General features: G+C 40.1%; 2 protein-coding genes across 3 annotated transcripts; both read right to left on the minus strand.

Annotated features, from left to right (window-relative positions):
* Nucleotides 1-28: 28 nt before the first annotated feature.
* On the minus strand, nucleotides 29-1,306 carry LOC106336234 (flowering locus K homology domain-like). Its single transcript, XM_013775004.1, has 2 exons — nucleotides 1,187-1,306; nucleotides 29-986 (listed from the first exon to the last, which is right to left on the minus strand). The coding sequence occupies exon 2, from the start codon at nucleotides 974-976 to the stop codon at nucleotides 317-319; it is 660 nt and encodes a 219-aa protein (XP_013630458.1). The 5' UTR covers nucleotides 977-986; nucleotides 1,187-1,306; the 3' UTR covers nucleotides 29-316.
* A 658-nt stretch (nucleotides 1,307-1,964) lies between these two features.
* Nucleotides 1,965-3,181, minus strand: LOC106336233 (uncharacterized protein At2g34160-like). Of its 2 annotated transcripts, XM_013775003.1 has the most exons (6): nucleotides 3,157-3,178; nucleotides 2,947-3,124; nucleotides 2,657-2,705; nucleotides 2,506-2,568; nucleotides 2,354-2,418; nucleotides 1,965-2,280 (listed from the first exon to the last, which is right to left on the minus strand). In XM_013775003.1, the coding sequence occupies exons 2-6, from the start codon at nucleotides 3,100-3,102 to the stop codon at nucleotides 2,137-2,139; spliced, it is 477 nt and encodes a 158-aa protein (XP_013630457.1). In that variant the 5' UTR covers nucleotides 3,103-3,124; nucleotides 3,157-3,178; the 3' UTR covers nucleotides 1,965-2,136. The 2 variants fall into 2 exon arrangements, with proteins under 2 accessions (XP_013630457.1, XP_013630456.1); XM_013775002.1 differs by having other exon boundaries at nucleotides 2,947-3,181.
* Between the last annotated feature and the right edge of the window lie 9,407 nt (nucleotides 3,182-12,588).

The raw sequence follows: 12,588 nt of genomic DNA on the forward strand, positions 1-12,588 counted from the left end.
CACGTTTCTGGGATGACGTTAATTATAACTTCTTTCAGTTGGGGTGTTTAGTTTCCTATCTGTTTACTTACATCTTTATTAAGATTAAGGGAAAGTATGCTCAAGTGTTGTCTTTTAACCAAAAGTTCATGGCCTTTACATTTTTTAACAGAAGCTAGCGCCTAAAATTTCAGATCAGTGAATTATACGGAAAAAAAAAGTGTGCATCTACTACTATATTAGTTTCCCTATAATTAAGATTTTAGTTTTGTTTCAAGAGCATTTACTAATAGCTGCAACTTATATAGCACGAAATGTAAGGCACATAAAAAAGGATTTAGAGACTCACAGCTCTTTCGGTTGTGCCTGGAGGACCATCGAGAATCTTTATACGAGCTCTTGTCTCCTCAACTATCTTCTTAATGACATCCCCCTTGCGACCAATGATGCTACCCACTTTCTGTGCAGGAACCAACATACGGAACACCGTCTCTCCAGGCCATCCGGGCCACCTCTTCTCCTCGCCTCCAGCTGTTGCATCTCCTTCAGGCTCTGACTTCTCTAAATCCTCAACACGCTCAGGAACTCCTTCCTCGCCTTCACCTTGATCTTGCACTTCATCACCATCCTGATCTCCTGCCTCTCCTTCAACCTGATACTCAGCCTGTTCTTGCAACTGATACTCCTCCTGATCTTGCGGCTGATACTGCAGCTCATCCCGCGGCTGGTCTTGGACTTCTTCACTAACCTGGTCATCCTGCACCTGGTAATCATTGTACTCTAACTGACCAGCGAACTCCTGAGGCTCAAATCCCGGATCTTGAACCTCGTACTGCTCCGGTTCAAGAACCGGATCTTGAACCTGGTACGGTTGGTGACCGAGAGTCTCATCATCGACCTGGTACTGCAACCCGTTATGGACCTCATCCAACCCATGCTCTGGTACCTCGTCTCCATTGTTTGCGACGAAATTTTGCTGATCCTCAGCTTCAGCCATGACTACAGCACTTAATTAAAAAAATAAAAAATCAGAATACACACACGCAAATTAGTAAGCCTAGCTTCTACTCACACATAGAGCCAAACTGCGTGAAATGGGAACCTAGAAAAAATCGATTAGAGCACTAGAGACTTTACGAACCCTAGAATTGCCAATTGAGAGAGGCGAGAACTACAGCACAGAGATATGACGGTGTGTACTACTTACGTGGTATCGGTAGAACCTTCGACGGGATTAGAGAGTAAACCGGAAACTCGCTTTGAACGAGGTGCGGCGGAGAAAGAGAGAGAGAGAGGGTGAGAGATTCCGGCGGTTATGGAGGCGCTGGTGAATTATCTTAAAGTTGAGATCCAGGAGTATTCAACTTCTATTTTATTACACTTCACACCTTCTGAATTTCGATAACTTCTAATTTTGACCAAAGTTTCTGAGTAATGATTATAACTGTAGGCCCAATATTATGGGCCTTTAGTCTGTTCGGCCTTTATGAATTCCTGTGTTACTAATTTAATTTTCTCTATTGCTACTTGTATTATATAAAATTGTAAAATAACATTATACTCTCTCCGTTTCACTTTATTTGTCGATTTAGGTTTATGCACACATATTATATTTCCAAAATAAAAATATCATTAGCTATACACCTAACCACATTTCAACCAACTGAAAAATAAAATAGAGAATATTGTTATTAAATTTTGCATCAAAAACATAAAACTACACTTAAAATGAAACAAAATTTTAACTCTAAAACTACAAATAATATGAAACGGAATGAGTATATTATATGGATTTTGCAAACCCATATAAACTTTTTGTCCAAAAATACTTCAAATTTTGAGACATTGATATAATATTTGATTTTTTTTTTGTTTTATATTTTTGGTTTGTTCTCATCTCTGAATGATTGCTTGTCACGAAACAGCTACCATCATTTTACTTATTATATTCCACTAAGAAAATGAAAAGAAACAAATCACTGGAATGTTTTGAGAAAGAAAAAAAATCATATATTTCTCATACTAAACAACTACTATCATATCTAGAGTATTATGTTCATTCGATATGTCACACAAAATGAAACAAAAACAACAATGCACAATAAAAGAGTGATATCGATCTTTCTCTGTGGTGTGTTTTCTGAGACAGGCTCCTTCCTAGGCCTCGGTGGCTGCAGCTTCTTCTCGTGCTTCAATAGCCGCGTCGGTCTCAGCTTTAGCTACCTCCTCGGGAGTTTTGCCGTTGGTCACAGGTGGCACCAAAGAGTCAAACTTGTCTGATTTGCCCAGCACAATCTCAATCTGCAGCAACAACACCCATATAAGAATGTAAAATTAACAAGTCACAAGTTCTTAAAAGGAGATGTACACTCGCCTTTGCCTTCTGGACCATCCTTCCTTTAGTCTCGTCTTTCATTCCCACAGTCGATGTCAACACTTCTGAAAAAAAGGTTAAAACAGTTTCTTGAATCAGACGAAAGCATTTTTTTTCTTAATTCATAAAAAGAGAGACTCCTCTGTACTTACTCTTCTCTATAGCTAATCCATTGTTCTTCAAGATCTCAGAGATCGTTACCACAGTTGTGATCGCTATGCACAAACCACACAGTTCAAATAAGATTACACAAAAGAGAAAGATCTTGTAAATAATCCTAAGTAAATACTTAAAAATCTATACCCATTCCAAGTGCAGAGAGTTCGACCTCGTTGTGTTGCTGCATGTACCTCTACACATCAAACAATAAAAGAATCAAACGCACGAGATTGCATTCAGATTAGGAATACGAACAAACACTTGGTGTGCAGAGATCAAGACCGAAGATCTATTGTAAATCATTACTTCTACAATAAGATCTAGCAAGCAAAACTCAAATTCGGAATCGATGTTCAACTATGTAACGATCTACAATCAAGCGGATCTCACGCTTCCGTAATCGAATCGTATATCAGATGAGAGATTTGACACACCTTGGCGAGATTAACGTAGAAGAACAATGGTTTCTTCGTGTTGGAGACTTGGATCCTGTTCTTCTTGTGACTCTCGGCGGTGGCCTTCACTGACGGCGGCGCGAGGACGATGTTTCTCTCCGGTGCCGGAGCCGGTGTTGCTACTTCCATCGCCATCTTCTTTCTTCGATCACTCTCTTCTCTCTCTCTCTCTCGTTAGCGGGAAAAGTTCTCTCTGATCGTTTGGGTTCGTTACTCGGGGAATTAGAAAACCGTTACGAGGCTTAACGGTATTTATATAGCACCCGGTGCGTTTCTCGTAAGGCCAATAGAAATTAAACACGTTTTCGTCTGTGAGTGGTTTGTTGACCGAGTAAGAGCGAAAAACGGATTGGTTGATCTCGTTTCAAGTATATTCAATTACGAGATTACCCCAAGCTTTGTAAGGTTAGCGGATGTGACAACCTAAATGGGCCAACAATATGCTAACTTAAATGGGCCTGAGGTTCTTTTAGTATCTACTTTCACGTATGTTACAAACAGTATGTGCGTACAAATACTTTCACTTTTGAACGATAAAGATTCAGATGGAAGTGTTATTAACTGCATTACAAAGACAGAGACTCCAAACTAAATTGGATTTTCCGGACTATAATCAAATCATATTGATATATTATACACAACATTATTGAGTGTGAATGATTTGGTTACATTCATTCATGTTTGACGAGTCAGTGAATATCCATCGTGTCTTTGTTTATCATAGTCTCCATTCTCCAACGTCAATGGAAAAGAGATGGTCCACTCCATATCCACAATACACAGACCAATCTCGTCGGTTGTTATCATTTTAATAGGCAAAATGTTATTCGGGACCATTTGTTGGACCAACCCACCGATTTGTCTTTTGTTTTATGTTTTCCTATCAATTTTGCCGCCAAAGGATAATCTGATTTTGAGTTGCGACGTGGGTGACGGGTCCTACGCAACGTGTACGTCGTTTATCAAAAAGTTTTTTTTCTAATTAAATTTTCAAACAGTTGAAATAAACTCACTTTGTAAAAAGTTTTGTTATTACGAGCATTGAAATAATTAAAATTAAGAGCACATAGGGTGCCTACCCTTTTGATTTTGAGGCATTGGCCTCAGGTCCCTTCTCGTATTAGTTCATTTTGGGGGCCCGAATTTATAGATTATGACATAAACAACGTGATAATTAATATGCTTTCTTTTAATAATCAAACATCAATTTCTATTCTTTTTTGAGCATTAACTTCTGGTTTTCTTATTAATGTTGAAAACTTTTTGTCTATGTAGAATTTAGCTTATAACAAGACATATAATGTTTTCAATATAAGTTTTCAATAATTTTTTAAGCTGTTGTTTATTTGTCAACGTATATTAAAATACTATTATCATACTAAAATTACTAGATATTTTTATTATTAAAACAAGATTAGCTATTTTGCCTTAGGCCCCTATTATGCTAAGCACGGCACTGCATATAATATAAGCATACGTGTGTGTGTATATTAAAATATAGTGTATTGTCTGAGCGTATCAATTCACACCATGCTATATTCAAAAAATTTAAATATAGTAACGAGGGAAAGCATGAACACTACTCTTGAAGTTTGAACTGGAAAAGGCAGGAAGCATTTTAAAGCGTTTTTCTTTTACGTTACAGAGTAAATGAAATACGTAACTTTACAAGATTCGAATGTTTTCTTTTTCTTTGAAAAACGTTTATTCGATTGATTTTTGTTTATTCTATGCGAATACATATTTGAACAAATTCAAATAAGCAGTTGTAGTAAGTAGCCGTATCACGTTTGTGGAGAGGTAGTTATTATCAGAACGAGTAACTTGTCGCATTGGTATTTATTATTGTTATTATAAATGAGGTACTTGTCATATTGTTGGTATTCAATCTTGTGACTTTAAAGGCCGTGTGATGGTTATTGAATACTGGATAGTGATTAGTTTGAATTCCTTTTATTAATTTTTGTGTTAGTTTGAAGTTGCTGAATGCTAAAGAAAACACATTTCTATTGTGATTGTTTACTAACCAAACTCAAAACTAACTGACCAGAAGTTGACTGCTGAATATGATTTTTGTTTACATCTCAAGTATTAGATTTCTATTGGTAATAAATATTATATTTCAAACTTTACCATAGTAAATTAATTTGTGATAATGATATCATTGACAAATTAATCTGAATAACACTTCAAGATATGATATGAATTTTATGTTTATTACTCCATTTGTTCCCGAAAGTAAGATTTTCTAAAGTGTTAACGCTTATTAAGAATTCAATACATGTTTATAATTAATTTTTCTTTTACTTTATTATACACTTTCCAATAACTTTTCACCAATGAAATTTAGTCAATTCAAATATTTTCATTTAATGTTTCTTAAAAGTATAAAAAAATACCTTAAACATATAGAAAATATATCTTTGTGGAACAAGTAAAAAATCTAAAACATATTACTTTCGGGAACGAATGGAGTAGTATAATATGTATGGTCAATCTAAGGTAGTCATTTAGAATTAGCAACTATACATACACCTAGACTAGTCATTGTTTTCTTAACCAAGTACAGTTTTTAGATTTTTTTTACAAAAATTAAACTTTAGGAATTAAAAATAAAACAAAAAAAGTTTTGGATCAAAATGAAAATCATTCTAGAGAACGTGTTTATTACTTACCATCTCTGTTCGGAAACTCGCTAGGCGTTACGCGTGCGCTCGGCTTACGCCTAGTGCCGAATGAAGAAATCGGGGATTTTGCAGAAATTAATCGGCGATTTCTTTTGGTTATATAGTATATAGTTGTAATGTTATACATCGAAGTTTACTTAGTGTAGTGGTGGAGACTTTTTTTAAGCAGGAGATAAACTCGGGTTCGATACTGGGAAAAGGCAATATTATACGATTTTTAATGTTTAGGTTAAATGAAGGGTAATTCTGTCATTTATATATCATCTTCTTCTTTACACTTTAGGTTTTCTGCAATTATAAGCTCGACGGCTCTCCCATTTTGACGAGCTATAGATCAACTTTCTTTATTTTTTTGCTGTTTTCATGTAAACTTTACAAATCATATGTATATTTGTCGATTCAAAGGCCGAAATGAGTAATAACTTAAGATTTTTCAGAGATCCGATTTTTTCCCCAAATTGACGAAATTCGCCACGCTTGATGGCCGGATTACGCTTTTCCGGCGAGTTTACGGTCCTAGGCGGCGCGTTTTAGAACATGGCTTACCATACATTATACAACAAAAGGCAAAATAGTCAACTGAATAAGGTAAATGAATTACTATCCACTCATTACAATAAAGTGATAAACTGTCAAAAAACGTTAGAGAGAGAGAAAAAAGGAAAAACGCTCTCAGGCACCCCTTACAAGAAAAGTCCTTAACCTCTGGATCTTCAGTGGATCTACGAAGCTGACCTCCTTCTTTTGGGCCTTTCTCACCTACCACTGTATTGCCTTTTCAAATTACCTTCCCTTTTCGAAAATATCCACTGGGTAATAAACGACTCTGCTCTTTATTCATCGGGTTCTTCCCCCCGACCATGTCGGAGAGACAGTTGTCGCCGGCCTTTCTCACCGGAGAACCGTCACGCTCCTCAGCTATGTGCCCTCTCGCCAATACCATGAAGGTTCAAAAGTTCAATACTCAGTCTCCAACCTCTCCCCGTTTGGAATTGGGTGTTCTTAGCTACTAGAAAGTTCTTCTACAAGCTCTACCACCCTGTGTGGTTTTTTACTTCTTTTGTGTCCTGTGCTAGGAAGCATTACTCCTCAGAAAGCTCGGACATCGGTTCAGGCCAAATCTTGAAGAAAGTAGGAGGTGGGCTTGGAAGCAGCCATCCTTTGAGGAGACTATTGGTAGTGAGAGAAATGTCATCTAAAGAAAGTCTCTGACTTTGATTCTTATTATTCCTACCGGATATCGGTTCCTATCTACCATTGGTGGTAAAGCAAAAACTGTGAGTTCCTTTGTGGAGAGCCAGAAGCACATATCGCAGAAAAATAGGCAATCATTCCGCCCTTCGGTAAACATTCTGCAAGTATTTGACTACACCAGTTTCTTGCATCTAAGCTTACTGTTACTACACCGTTGTAGTTGTTACGGCAAGACCATTGGCTTCTAATCTGCTCCTGATTGTGGTTCTTAGTACCTCTTGAGATTATCTAGCATGTCTCATCTCTACACGAGGGCCGAGAAAGGAAAATGGGAGGATGAACGGCTCCCCCTAAAAAAGCCCTTTGTGCGCATCCCGGCTTCAAATGTATCAGAACTCATTGAGCGCAATAAATATACGCTCATTGGTAGAGTTACAAATCCCTCAATCCAAAAGACTAGAGCTCTGATCGATTTCTTCCTCCAACATTGGAACGTAGTAGGAAGAATCACTGGAAGGGACCTGGGGCCAAATTTGTTCCAGTTTAGCTTTGAGTCTGAGAAAGATCTGTAAGTCATCCTCTCGAAAGCGCCATTCCATTTTAAAAAAATGGATGATGATTCTCCAAAGGTGGGAACCCATTGTATCTGATAACTTCCCAGCTCGCATCTCCTTTTAGATCAAAATTCATGGTATCCCTCTCCACTATTGGACGGATGAAACCATTGAAGCTATTGGTTTGGCACTTGGACCGATTGAAACTAGGGAAGTTGATAAAGCAAGACTTAGAGTTCGGGTAAATGGTATGAGGCCACTGATTATGCGCATGGATATCGAGCTACCATCGAAGCACATTCTAGAAATCGAACTGGAATATGAACACTTAGAGAAACATTGCTTCCTCTGCAAAGCTCTATCCCATGAAGCGAGTGATTGCGTTCTGTGACCTCCCGATAGAAGCAGTAACGGCGAGAGAAGACACACTGACATCTCTCAACAGAACACTCTAGAGAGTATTGAAGAAGGGAAACGAAGACATGCAGATAGGAAATTTTCCCGTTCTCAGCAAGCTAATCATCAAGGTGGAGCACGCTGGACAAATTACAGGTCAAATGACCTAAGGAACGCTCGCTCTGATGACCCAAGAAATGCCCGATCAGAGGGTAGAGAAAACTCATACCGATATGGTTCAGCAAAAAGCTCTGGCTTTGAAGAGAACTGACGTCGGTATGATGAAAGGCTCATACATAATCTTGGGAGTTCATCTCTCTCACGACGCCCACTCCCTGCTCTGGCCTCCCACGACCAAGCAGCCACATGACAAACTGCTCAACGTCGCGACCAATCCATACCAGAGGTCACAAGACAGCAAAACTCACCATCAAAGGAGGCAAGTTCGCAGTCAATGCACTCTCCACAAAGGACCATATCGGGTAGTCAGCGAAGGGGCAGCCTTGCCTCTCGTCTTTCTGACCCACACACTGATCATGGAACAAGTGAAGAGCGTAAATCAGCTAAAGAACATTTTTCTGTTCATACTTCGAGGACAAGCAATGCAAAACAAGGTGAATCAAACACCTCAGGAAGACTACATTATGTCGAAGTGCAATATTTGGAAGAAGTTGTGACCCCACAGGTCCGACCTGCAGCCATTACTCGTCCATCAAGTTTAAATGTCTTTGATTCAGGGAGATTAGGTTCATTTGAACGCTCGCCCATCAGAACCCTTAGTGAAGACAGACTTCATGTGTCTTTACGCCTTGGACCTTTGGTTTCAGAATCAGAATCTGGAGACCAGGAGGGGGAAAATCTCCCTGCCTGCCGATACTCTCCAAGGCGGAAGGTAAAAAGAAGATGGTGAAACCGCAAGGACGTAAACGGGTAGCACGCAGCCCTCCAAAAGGAGTGAACGTTAAGAAAAGAAGGATCACTAAGCCTCCAACCCCTCCTCATCGAAAGCCCTGATGGATGCTATTGTTTCTGGTGGAAGGGGTTTGTCAGGAGTTTCTCGAGGTATGCCGAAGTCGTCAAGGATCATTCCACCAATGGACAAAAAGGGGAAGGATTTTCACCCTCCCCAACCATCTCTTCCTTAGCATGTATCAGCTGGAACTGTCAAGGCATTGGGACCCCTTTGACAGTCCAGCGAATACGGGAGTTCAGGAAACGAATCTCCCCCGCGATCCTGTTCCTGATGGAAACTAAACATCAAGATGAAGACCTCTTCAAGCTTTTCAGGAACTCCGAACTATCAAATCACTTCACTGTCCCTCCAGTTGGTCTCTCCGGAGGTCTATCTCTCTCCTGGAAGGATGATATACAGGTCGATATCTCTTCTCTTCAACTAATATTATTGATACTTGCATTGAGGCACATGGCACTACTTGCTTCGTTTCTTTCATATACAGAGCATCTCTAGCGGTAAATCGCCCAGCCTTCTGGCAATAGCTGATGGAGATAGGGCAAGACAGAGATGACTCATGGCTAATCACTGGAGAATTCAATGATCTCCTGGATAACTCGGAAAAAGTTGGTGGGCCGGCTTGCTGGGAAGGCTCCTTTCTGTCGTTTAGGAGCTTTTTAGCACAGATGGGACTCTGAGATCTCAAACACTCGGGGTACCACTTATCATGGAGAGGGACCATATATACCCACTTCATCCAATCAAGGTTAGACAGGGCCATGGCGAATTGTTCATGGTTCGAGCGATTCCCAGCAGGACGGAGTGAGTACCTTCGGTTTGAAGGCTCCGACCATCGGCCCATTGTAGTCCATTTTGATATCTCCAGGAAGCGGAAAAAGGGTCTCTTCCGCTTTGATAGGCGCCTTAAGGATAAGCCCAATATCCGACAGTTGGTAACGGAGCAATGGAAGAAGGAACCTATGGAGTCCGTACTGTCGAAGATTGGAAGAGTCAGGCATAATATCATTCAATAGATGTGGGAACAGAATTTAAATAGTAATATTGCCATCAAACAAGCGCAACCAGAGTTGGAAGCAGCTCTCTCTAGTCAGGAGCTATACCACATCGCCATTGCGAAGTTCACAACATCGTTAGAGACAGCATATAAAGAGGAGGAACTTTATTGGCATCAAAGGAGTCATATTTTATGGCTACAGAGCGGAGATCGCAACACTGGATTTTTGCATGCATCCACGCGTGGCCGGAGAGCTGTTAATAAGATCTCGGTTATAGAAGATGGTGAAGGGAAGGCGGTGTATAAGGAAGAGGAAATAATGAAAGCCATCGCTGTTTTCTATTCTCAAATATTCACAGCACAAATGTCTCATTCCTCTCTACTGGTTCAGGAAGTTATCTCCCATGTTATTACCTGTGAGATGAATCAGACATTGATCGCCCCTCCCTCACCTTTGGAAATTAAGGAGGCACTTTTCTCTATCCATTCAGATAAGGCCCCGGGACCTGATGGATTCTCGGCCTGTTTCTACCAAACTTTTTGGGACGTAATCGGTGAAGATGTCTCTCGAGATATACAAGCCTTCTTCGAGACAGGGGTCATGGATGCTCGACAAAATGCTACTCATGTACGACTAATTCCGAAGATTACTGGCGCACGCAAGGTAGCGGAGTATCGACCTATAGCCTTGTGTAACACACACTATAAGATCATTTCAAAGCTCTTTACCCGAAGACTGCAACCCCTTCTCCCTGGTTTGATATCTGACCAACAATCCGCGTTTGTAAAAGGTCGGGAAATATATGATAATGTGATGATTACCCACGAAGTACTTCATTACCTGCAGCAGTCAGGAGCCACAGTTCGATGCAGTATGGCTATCAAGACCGACATGAGTAAGGCCTATGACCGAATTGAGTTAAGTTTTCTTCGACACGTCTTAACTTGTTTCGGTTTCCATACGTTTGGATAACTTGGATAATGGCTTGTGTATCGTCGGTATCCTACTCATATCTAGTCAATGGAGAAGCACAAGGAAGTATCATCCCGTCGAGAGGATCAGACAAGGTGATCCGCTGTCACCGTATCTGTTTATCCTATGTACGGAAGTTCTGTCCAGCCTTTGTCGAAAGGCACAACTACAAGGAGAGGTTGTGGGAACCAAAGTAAACCGCAACAGTCCGACCATTAATCACTTGCTCTTTGTGGACGACACAATGTACTTTAGTAGGACGGATCAGAGAAGCTGTGCGGCGCTGCTTGAGATCCTAAGAAAATATGAGAATACTTCCGGACAAAGCATTAACCTGGCTAAGTCGTCCATTACCTTTTCTTCAAAGACACCGGACGAGGCAAAGTATCTCAGATTACCGAAACACTTTGGACGCCGTAAGAGAGACATCTTCGCAGCCTTGGTGGATCGTCTGCGTCAAAAGGCCCATAGCTGGACCTCGAGATTTCTCTCAGGGGCGGGTAAACTGGTCCTCTTAAAATCGGTACTGGCTGCGATGCCAGTTTACTCGATGTCGTGCTTTAAGCTACCCCACTCGCTAGTTAAACAACTCCAATCTGTCCTCACGAGATTTTGGTGGGATCTCTCACCGGAAGTGCGAATGATGTGCTGGGTATCGTGGGAGAAACTAGCAGTACCAAAAAACGTGGGGGGACTTGATTTTCGAGAGCTCGCTCAATGTTGAGAGTATAGGGAATGACAATGCTTGGTCTTCATTCTTGCTAGATCAGGCACTCTATTGTCTAGCTATAGGTGGGGGTGAGTTTGGTGACTATGGTCTGGAAGCATGAAAAGTTCGAAGGAAAAAAATAGTCTCTTTATGTTTAAATGGATAATGTTATTGGAATTAATAGATAAACGTCTAGCTCGAGTCTATGAAAAATCTTGGCCCCCGAAAAAAAAATATATATATAAAAAAAAAACAAATGAGAAAAAGAAAGAAAAGGGGGCTAGCAAAGTTGTTTTGAGCTAAGATTTGTTTAGAAGTTGAGAAAATCTTTTATAGATTTCAAAGAAAAAGAGTTTTATGTGCACAGTATTCTTGAGATCTTTTGGTGAGAGATGAGAGTTGGGTTTGACATTGGGAAGTGATTGTGTAACCTGTATGTTTGGGAAAAGGGTAGAACAATGGAGATTGAGCATTGTATTGTATGTATGAGTTGGTCCCTTTCTTAGATATATTATGTGCAATGTCAAGGCTACTTGTTTTGAGAGTAAACCACTTTAAAAGATCATGGATTTTGAACCTCTTGACCTACTTGAATAAAAGCCTTCCCTTACTCAACCAAATGATTTGGACCAATTGACCATTTGCAAGAATTCACTTGATGCTATGCTTAATGAACTTGAAAGTTGGCTGATTTGCATGTGTGAATGCATGATGATGAGTGTAGGGATGAAAAGAGTTGAGATAGGCCTAGAGAAGCTAGAGTATAATAAGAGAGGGTGTACTAATGCTGAATTTAGATGTTGATTTCAGTGCTTTGTGTGTTTCTTTTGGATTTGAACTCCCACCTTCAAACCTCTCTCCCTATGAGTTCTAGAAAGTTCACTTGAGGACAAGTAAAAGAATAAGTTTGGGGGAGTTGATATCTTGCATATTTACATTGTTTTATCCATTTATTCATGTGCATTTTCATCATATAGATTAGGATTTAGCCATGTCTAGGTTGCATTTTGCATACATATGTCTCTATTAGGTATTGGAGTACCACATGGAGTTCCTGGAGACATTTGGGTGCATTTGGAGCTCAAAGGAGGTGATTAGAGTGATCTTTGGACGAGCACTGCCTGGAGCGACTTCCCGGAGC

The sequence above is a fragment of the Brassica oleracea genome, chromosome C3 (genome assembly GCF_000695525.1).
Source record: "Brassica oleracea var. oleracea cultivar TO1000 chromosome C3, BOL, whole genome shotgun sequence".
In the NCBI taxonomy this organism is placed as follows: domain Eukaryota; kingdom Viridiplantae; phylum Streptophyta; class Magnoliopsida; order Brassicales; family Brassicaceae; genus Brassica; species Brassica oleracea.